Below are 10,634 nucleotides of genomic sequence, written 5' to 3' on the forward strand. Positions count from 1 at the left end.
CATGGCATCCAGTCCCATCACTTCATGGCAAATAGAAGGGGGGAAAGTGGAAGCAGTGACAGATTTTCTTTTCTTGGGCTCCAAAATCACTGCAGACAGTGACTGCAGCCATGATATTTGAAGATGCTTGCTCCTTGGAAGAAAAGCTATGAAAAACCTAGACAGCATTCTAAAAAACAGAGACATCATGTTGCTAACAAAGGTCTGTATAGCCAAAGTTTTGGGTTTTCCAGTAATCATGTACGGATGTGAGCAATGGACCATATAGAAGGCTGAGTGCCAAAAAATTGATGCTTTCAAATTGTGGGGCTGGAGAAGACTCCTGAGAGTCCCTTGGACTGCAAGGAGATTAACCAGTAAATTCTAAAGGAAATCAACCTTGAATATTCACTGGAAAGATTGCTGCTGAAACTAAAGCTCCAATACTTTGGCCATCTGACGCACAGAGCCAACATTGGAAAATACTCTGAGGCTGGGAAAGATTGAAGCAAAAGGAGAAGGGGGTGGCAGAGAATGAGTTAGTTCAGTTCAGTTGCTCAGTCGTGTCCGTCTCTTTGTGACCCCATGAACTGCAGCACGCCAGGCATCCCTGTCCATCACCAACTCCAGGAGTCCTCCCAAACGCATGTCCATTGAGTCGGTGATGCAATCCAACCATCTTATCCTCTGTTCCCCTTCTACTCCTGCCCTCAATCCTTCCCAGCATCTGAACATGAATTTGAACAAACTCTGGGAGATATTGGAGGACCGAGGAGACTGTTGTGTTGCCGTCCATGAGGGTCACAAAGGGTCAGACATGACTTAATGACTGAACAACAACAACATTGCACTTCTAGAACTAGAAGAGAAGAAAAAAATAAACCAAAAACTAGCAGAGGGAAGAAAAAAATAAAGATTAGGCAAGAAATAAATGAAACAGAGTAGAGGAAAATGATAGAAAGAAATGACAAAACTAAGAGTTAGTTCTTTGAAAAAATAAAGAAAAATGATAAACCTTCAGATAGACTAAGAAAGAAAATTAGAAGGCTCAAATAAAATTAGATAAGAGACAGGGGACATTAAAACTGATACTACAGAATATGAATCATGAGAGACTACTATGAACAAATATATGCCAACAATTTGTATAACCTAGGAAAAAAAAAAGAAAAACAGCTCAGATGTTTTCATTGGTGACATCTATCAAATATATAGACAAGAAATAACACCTATTCTTTCTAAACTCTTCGAAAACTTGAAGAACTCCCAAACTCCCAAAATCATTTTACATGGCCAGCATTAGCCTAATACTAATGCTGTGTAAGAGAACTACAAGAAAAGAAAATTACAAACCAATGTCCCTGATTAATATAAATGCCAAATTTTTCAACAAATTTAGCCAAATGAATTGAACAACACCTTTAAAAATTATATACTATGATCAAGTGAGATGGATACTTAGAATGGTTCAACACGTGTAAATCAATAAATGTCATATACCACATTAATAGAATGAAAGAGAAAAATCATATGAGCATCTCACTAGATGCACAAAAGGTATTTGACAAAATTCAACATCTGTAATTTTTAAACTCTCAAATAATTAATATAGAAGGGACAATCCTCAACATAATATAAACTTTGTATGAGAAACCCATAGTTAGCATCACACTTATTTTTTCTCTGAGATCAGGAACAACACAAGCATGTTTTCTGTTACCATTCTTAATCCACATAGTACTGGAAATCCCAGCCAGAACAACTAAACAAAAAGAAATAAAAGGCAACCAAATTGAGAAGGAAGAATAAAATTATCTCCATTGCATATGATATGATATTATATATAGAAAACTCTAATGCTATTCCAAAAAAGGTACTGTTAGAAATAATAAATTTAATAAAGTCACAGGATGCAAAATCAATCTACAGAAATCAGTTGCATTTCTACACAAGGGAACATTCAGTGGGAGGTGGGGGGGTGCATAATCTCATTAAAATTACACAATAAATAATAAAATTTTAAGAATAAATTTAACCATAAGATGAAAGAGCTATGCACTAAAAGTAATGACTTGAGACAAATTGAAGGACACAAATAAAATGGAAAGCTATTCCATGTTCACAGATTGTAAGAATTAATCTTGTTAAATTATCCATACTCCATACTCCATAGTCATCTATAGATTCAAAGCAATTCCAATAGTATTTTTCACAGAAACAGAAAAAAAAAAATCCTAAGATTTGTGTCAAACCTTGAAAGTTCCAACAGCCAAAGCAGTCTTTGTGAAGAGAAGAGAAAATGAAAATAAAATTATAGGGGACTTCCCTGGTGGTCCAGTGGTTGAGAAGCCCCCTGCCAATGCAGGGGACATGGGTTCTGAGAGGGTAACAGGCAGGAAGGCTAGGGGCCCCTAATCAGAGGAAATAGGCTGCAAATGTCAGACGTTTTTTATCTCTCTCTTAAGCAACAGAAGGAACAAACTGCAAGCGTCAGATTTCTTCTCTTCTCTATACAAAAGTAAAAGGTTTCTTTTAAAATTCTGTGTAGCCACTGATGACACCTGATTTCACCTGAGCTTAACATTTCTCAAACCTTGAGCTAACCAATGTGTTATTCTTACGGAAATATTTTTTAAGTTATGTTAATGAGCTAAGTATATACCTTAGATTCTGTTTTTCTTCAAGGCAGTTCCCCCTAAGATTAAGAATGGACTTGACAAACTAGAATGCTTTACTCAACAAGCCAGTATGTTTTGCTCATGCAAATGTTCTCTTTAGCTTTGTTAATGAGACTATGTATTTGCTTGGAAACCTACCTTTCTTCAAAATTCATGTCAATTGTTTTATGGCCTGGGATGACTCATCTTGTGCCAGTATTATCTCAAAATGCATGTTGTTGGTGAGGGGCCCGGTGCCATTCTCTGAGTTATGAGACATTTCCTTTCTCCAACTAGCAGTCTGCTAGTTGGTATATAACTTCCTGCTAAAGACTAGCAGGGGGGCACTCTTTCTGCCCTCTTCTGAAGTCTACGTCAGAAACTTTCTCTACCTCTTTTATACTTTAATAAAACTATATTACACAAAAGCTCTGAGTGATCAAGCCTAGTCACTGACCCCAGATTGAATTCCTCTCCTCCAAAGGCCAAGAATCCTGGCATCTTTCACAGCTCAGCAACAACTTCTCAATTCAATCCCTGGTCCAGGAAGCTTCCACATGCGGGGAAACCACTAAGCCCATGCGCCACAACTACTGAGCCTGTGCTCTACAACCCAAAAGCCACAACTACTGATGGCCACTTGCCTAGACCCCATACTCTATGACCAGAGAAGCCACCTCAATGAGAAGCTTGTGAACCACAAGGAAAAGTAGCCCCCAATCGCCACAGCTGCAGAAAGCCCACGTGAAACAATGAAGACCTAGTGAAGCAAAAAACAAACAAAAAATAAAGCTGGAGGGACTTCCCTGGCAGCTCAGTGATTAAGACTTTGCTTCCATTGCAGAGGGTGTGGGTTAAATTCCTTGTCAGGGAGCTAAGATCCCAAAAGCCTTGTGGCCAAAGGGAAAGAAAGAAAAAAAAAAACCAGAAGCAATATTCTAACAAATTCAATGAAGACTTTAAAAATGGTCCATATCAGGGAACTTCCCTGGTGGTCCAGTGGTTAAAAATCTACCTTCCCATCTGAAAAGATGTTCAATATCACTAATTATTAGAGAAATTCAAATCAAAACTACAATGAGGTATTACTTCACACCAGCCAGAATGGTCATCATCAAAAAATCTGCAAATGATAAATGCTGGAGAGGGTGTAGAAAGAAGGGGACCCTCCTACACTGTTAGTGGGAATGTAAGTAGGTCCAGCCACTATAGAGAACAATATGGCAGTTCCTTAAAAAGCTAAAAATAGAGCTATCATATGATCCTGAAATTCCACTCCTGGGCATATATTCGGATAAAAACATAATCCAAAAGGATAGTACTGTTTACAATAACCAAGACATGGAAGCAACCTAAATGTCCATTGACAGAGGAATTGATAAAGAAGATGTGGAACATATATACAATGGAATATTACTCAGCCATTTAAAAGAATGAAATAATGCCATTTGCAGCAATATGGATGGACCTAGAGATTGTCATACTTAGTAAAGGAAGTCAGACATAGAAGGAAAAATATTGTATGCCATCCTTTATATGTGGAATCTAAAAAGAAATGATACAAATGAACATACGAAACAGAAAGAGACTCACAGACTTAGAGAATGAACCTGTGGTTGCTGGGAGGAAGGATGGGGGAGGGATAGTTAGGAAATTTGGGACAGACATGTACACATTGCTGTACTTTAAATGGATATGCAAGGACCTACTCTACAGCACAGAGAACTCTGCTCAGTGTTATGTGGTACCCTGAATGGGAGGGGAGTTTAGGGGAGAATGGGTACATGTATATGTATGGCTGAGTCTCTTCACTGTTCTCCTGAAACTACCACAACATTATTAACTGGCTATACCCCAATACAAAATTACAAAATTAAAATTAAAAAAAGAATCTACCTTCCAATGCAGGGGATGCAAGTTCAAACCCTGGTTGGAGAACAAAGATCCCACATACCTCAGGGCAACTAAGCCCACACTCAAAGCCCCTGCCCTGTAACTAGAGAAGCCCAGGCTGTGAGACAGAGATCCTACATGCCACAACCAAGAGTTCATACTCAGTGGTAACTAAAGATCCCACATGCTGCAAAAAAAAAAAAAAGATAAAACAGCCCGTGTGCCCCAATAAGATTTGATGCTCAATGGACATGAGTTTGAGTGAACTCTGGGAGTTGGTGATGGACAGGGAGGCCTGGAGTGCTGCGATTCATGGGGTAGCAAAGAGACGGACACGACTGAGCGACTGAACTGAACTGAACTGATTAAAAATAAATATATCTTTAATAAATGGTCCACACCAAAAAAAAAAAAAAAAAAAGCTGGAGGTATCACACTTCCTGATTTCAAACTGCACTACACAGCTAGTAATCAAGTGTTTTGGTGATGGCATGAAAATAGACACATAGAGCTATTAAGAGAATTGACAACCCAGAAATAAACCCATGTATGTACAGTCAATGAATGTTTGATAAGGGAACCAAAACTATTCAGTGAGGAAAAGATTTTCTTTTCAGTAAATGCTGTTAAGAAAACTGGTTGTTTACATGCAAAAGAAGGAAATTAGATTCCTATCTTAATACCACAGGAAAAAAAAAATCTCAAAATAGATCAAATATATAAATCTATTTAAGACCTGAAATCATAAAATTCCTAGAAGAAAACATAGGGGAAAGGCTCCTAGCTGTGGATCTTGATAATGATTTCTTAGATATGACACCTAGAGTATAAGCAACAAAATCAAAATAAACAGTGGGACAAACCTAAAAATCTCCTGTAGAACAGAAGAAACAGTATACAAAATGAAAAGATAATCTATGGGGTGGAAAAAAATCACTTGCAAATCATATATTTCATGAGGAGTTAATATCCAAAATATGTAAGGAACCCATATGACTCAATGTCAAATAATTTAAATTTAAATAATTTAAATTTTTAAGTGGGAAAAGGATATACACATTTTTCCAAAGAAGATATAGAAGTGGTACCTGAAAAAGTGCTCAATATCACTAATCATCAGGAAAATGCAAATCACAATCACAATGAACTATTGCTTGACACCTCTTAAGAGTGGCTATTATCAAAAACACAAGAAACAGCAAGTATTGGCAAGGATGTAGAGAAGGAAAACTTGTAAGATGTTGTTGAGAATGTCAACTGGTATAGCCACTATAGAAAGCAGTATGGATGTTCCTCAAAAAACTAAAAATGGAACTATGTTAGCCAGAAACCCCACTTCAGGTACATATCTAAAAAATGAAAGCATGATCTTGAAGACATGGTTGCACTCCCATATTTATTACACCATTATTCACAACAACCAAGACATGGAAACAACCTAAGTGTTCACTGACCATTAAAAGGATCAAGAAAATGTGATAAATAGAGACACACATATCTCTATAGATAAAGATGTGGGTATAAGCATAGAAATTATACATATAGATACACACAGTGAAATAACTCTTCAGCTACAAAAATATAGGAAAATTTGCCTTTTGGGACAACGTGGATGGATCTTGAGGGCATTATGCTGAATGAAATGTCAGATAAAGACAAGTACTCTATGATCTCACTTACACGTGTAATCTAAAAAAACCAAGTTTGATTGACCTGTACACACTACTATATTTAAAATTAATAACTAAAAAGGACATACCATATAGCACAGGGTACATAGCTCAATATCCTATAACAATCTAAATGGGAAAAAAATTTGAAAAAGAATAGATACTTGTATGGATATAACTGAATCACTTTGCTATACACCTACAACTAGCACATCATTGTTAATCAACTATACTCCAATATAAAATTTAAAAAAAACTTAAAAGCCAAACTCATAGAAAAAGATTAATTGGTGGTTTCCTGGGCAAGGGAGTAGCATGGGGAAAGGGAGAAAATGGTCAGAAGGTACTTTAAGTTATAACATGACTGGTGATGAAATGTACATGTGACTGTAGTTAAAAATATGAGATTGTAAACTTAAAACATTGCCAAGAAAGTCAATCTTAAAAGCCTTGTCATGGGAATTCCCTAGCATTCCAGTGGTTAGGACTGTGTACTTCCACTGCCAAGGACCCAGGTTCAAACCCTGATCAGAGGACTAAGGTCCACCAAGTTTATGTCTGTTAGCTGCTTAGTCTTGTCCAACTCTTTACAACCCCATGGACTGTAACCCACAAGGTTCCTCTGTCCATGGAATTCTCCAGGCAAGAATACTGGAATGGTTTGCCGTGTCCTTCTCCAGGGGATCTTTCAGGCCCAGAGATCAAACTCTCATCTCTTTGTCTCCTGTATTGGCAGGCAGGTTCTTTACCACTAGCACCACCTAGGAGGCCTATGTTTTATATATATATATATGTATGTATGTATATGTATAATTGTTAGCATAAAAACAAATTGATTTATTTAAACTTGAACTGGAGAACTTTCTTAACAAGCTCTGAAAACAGAAGCCCCCAAAAGGGAAATTTTATGCATGACTAATATCAGAAACTTCCAAGAATCTAAAAACAAATGGAAGATAAAATGAAAACAACAAACTGGGAGAAATAACTGCAGCTTATAATGGAAAAATTCAAAAGGGACAAGGACTCTGGATCCAAACTGCTCAGGTTCAAATCTTACCTCCACTAATTACACTTTTCTCACCTTGGGCAAGTGATTAACCTTGCTTTGCCTCAATTTTCTGATCAATTTTTTAAGATAAAATATACAGTCAGGCTTGTAAGATTCTTGGGCACTCAACGGAGTTCATGTAAGTGAATGCGGTGTTAAGTACCTAGGTGTGCAGATAGCAACAGTTATAGTATTAAGAGCTCCAACATAAATATGGACGAAAATGACCAACATCTCAAGTTAAAAACGACAAATGTCCTGAGCAAGTAATTTAAAAATGAAGGACTATATTAGCTATTATAGACCAGTTCTGTTAAAAAAATGGCTGAGATATTAAAATTTGATAAACAGCCAATGTTGCTGAGGCTATGTGGAAACTAACATTCTCAGATATTTGTCTGATAACTAAACTTCAGTGCAAACATTTCTGTCTGGCACTATTTTAATTTCTGTGTATCAAAAGCCTTAAACGTATTCACAGGCTTTTAAATAAAAGTGCAATTTCACTTATAGAATGTGATTAAGAGAAACAATCATAGATAGTCCTTACATTTAAATGTAAGAAAGTTCAGAGCAACTTTCTTCATAACAGCAAAAATACTGAAACTAACCAAATGATCAACATGGCTAATTATGTGAGTATATTGCATTTAAAGGGGCTTCCTGGATAGCTCAGCTGGTAAAGAATCTGCCTGCAATTCAGGAGATCCCCGTTTGATTCCTGGGTCTAGAAGATACCCTGGAAAAGGGATAGGCTACCTGCTCCAGTTTTCTTGTGCTTCCCTGTTGGCTCAGATGGTAAAGAATCCGCCTGCAATGCAGGAGAACTGGGCTCAATCCCTGGGTTGGGAAGATCCCCTGGAGGAGGGCATGGCAACCCACTCCAGTATTCTTGCCTGGAGAATCGCCATGGACAGAGGAGTCTGGCAGGCTACAGTCCATGGGGTCGCAAAGAGTCAGACATAACTGAGCAACTAAGCATAGCACAGCATTTAAGACATATGATGAAATAATTGAAGGCAATTAAAATTTTCCATATCATCACTATAATATGCTACAATAAAATGCTTTAATATGTACAAGAAATATAGAAAGATATAGGAAGAAATCCAAAATACATTGTAAGTTTTAAAAAACACAGGTTACAAAGTCATACATACTGAATTATGCATAATCTTGGAAGATCTAAGTTTTTGTGCCTAAAGGCATCAACTGTGTTTGAAGGGATCATTTTTCAGCAATGTCCAGCATGGATTTCACGGTGGAGACTCCTGTAATGTATGCCCAGCTCAGAAATCATCAAATGCTCACAAAGCTTGGGACTATTGTTTTACAAGGAGCAAGTCCACTGTTGTATGAGGTACAAGAATAACTTTTTAGTAGGTTGACACTGAGCAGTGTTGTTTCAGGGAAATTAAAAACAGTGCTTGCTTTGGTGAAACCCTCTTGCTTCTTAAGTAATTACTAAGCAAACTTCCTACAGTTTTCCTAGTAAGGTCAGGGCCTTGCATCAGAACACATGCTGTCTCCCCACCACCAGGGGATCAAAACCCACCTCTGCCCTGCAAAGCCTTCAAGAGGAGACTCTTCAGCATCTGCCCAGCACTACAGGAGCAGATACGAGGAGGGAGGGGGCTTCCCAAAGAGAACTATGGACTGGAGGCTGAGGTCTAGGGGACCACAGGGAACTCTGAGAGGAGACAGGGCTGCACTCTCAGCCAGACCAGCACCCACATCTGAGAGAGCCACCTCCTCCAGGCTGGAGACCAGATTCTCCACAGCCCCAGCCCTGATGCCCTCTGTCCTCTCACTCAGGGGAAACCAGCTCCAGGGAAGGACAGGAGAGGGCACAAAGAGAAAAAATGTGCCCTATGGAGTCACAGCAGATCCTGGGAGGGGAAAGGACCATCCCAGGACCCCAGCACATCAGAAAACAGGTCACGGGGAGCAGGACAGGGACTCGGGAACTTATACATTTGGGGCTGCACATCAACTGATCTCTATATACAAGAGGTCCCCTCTCCTGGCTGCCAGCTTCTCTGCTTTACAATGAACACCTGGTGGGAACAGGCGAGGCCAGCAGGGAGAGCCTACACAGAGCCCAGTGCTGCACAGACACAGCAACAAGCAGAGGGGAGCCCGGGGAATGGGGGAGAGGAGCCAGAGAGAGTCAGGCAGGTGCACTATTATCTCTGATCTGGTTACATGCAGTGGCCATGACACCCAGCCCTGTGGGCACCCTGTGTGCTTCACAGGCTCAGTCCCTGCTCAGCAGCCCCATTCCTCTCACACAGATGGGCTCCACACACTCTCACATACTCCTCACACACACACCCTCACACACCCTCATATACTCCTGACACACCCTCACACACATACCCTCACACATTCATCCCTCAGCCTCACACGCACAAAAATGGACACACACAAACTGCACACACACACACACTCCTTACCGTCGCAGACACACACAAGCACAAAGCCTACAGGAGCATAGACACAAGAAATGTGGGGACCCAGGGGCAGTGCTCACACACCAGACACGTGAAGCATGTGGGAATAGCCCAGAGTCCCAACTGAGGTCAGTCACTGGAACGTCCACACACTGGGAGCCACTGGGACTCTTAGATGCTCCCTGAGAACAAGGGAGATAGTGGAGGTGACAGGCTGACCTAGCTCGGTCCAGACCAAACCTCACTTCTCTATAAAATCTGCCGCTATGATCAGTGGACCCCCCACAGGAAAGGGACCAGTATTCACAGTCAGCGTGGCTCCTTTTTGGTCAAAAACACTGAGGCTTGGCTCCAGAACTCCAGACACCTTTCTCTTCACCAAGGCATCTACTCCCCTGCTGTGAACCAGGACAGAGGGGCAGCTCTTACCTTGACCACCCACCACAGTGCCGAGGACGAGGACACAGAGTCCCCACAGGGAGAGGTGTCTGCCCAGAGCCATCCTGACCCTATGTCCTCAAGGTCACAGTCCCAGCTGCAGGATCAGCCTGTGAGGAGTGTCAGGGTACCAACCAGGGTCTATATAGACCACCCCTTACACCCTCCCTCCTGAGAGCCAATAGCGACACCTCTCACCATTTCAGGCACTATTGGAGGCGGCATCTGCCCCTTTCTGAACACCAATGAGCTTCTGAATCTTCAACATCTCCTTATATGAGCAACACGGTCCTTTGACCTCCTGCTTCCATGGTCCCATTACCTGGACTGGAGTAGAAAAGCTGCATCAGAAGGCATGAGTGGTTTTCTCTCCCCCATCACACTGTATGATCAGTGTAGACTGTGAGGTCTCGCAGGGTCAGGATCTAGTATCAGTTGGCCCATAGAATATCTCTGGTGGAATCAAGCATTGATCTTCCCCGGCATGAGCTCA

General features: G+C 40.4%; 1 protein-coding gene across 1 annotated transcript in view; it reads right to left on the reverse strand.

The window, feature by feature from the left end:
* The window catches only part of LOC113892402 (antigen WC1.1-like), a 136,112-nt gene extending 125,907 nt beyond the window's left edge, over positions 1 to 10,205 (reverse strand). Inside the window, 1 exon segment of the mRNA XM_027541222.1 lies at positions 10,133 to 10,205. Within this exon segment, the coding sequence (XP_027397023.1) occupies positions 10,133 to 10,205 (73 nt within the window).
* Positions 10,206 to 10,634: the final 429 nt, after the last annotated feature.

Source organism: Bos indicus x Bos taurus, chromosome 5 (assembly GCF_003369695.1).
Source record: "Bos indicus x Bos taurus breed Angus x Brahman F1 hybrid chromosome 5, Bos_hybrid_MaternalHap_v2.0, whole genome shotgun sequence".
Lineage (NCBI taxonomy): Eukaryota > Metazoa > Chordata > Mammalia > Artiodactyla > Bovidae > Bos > Bos indicus x Bos taurus.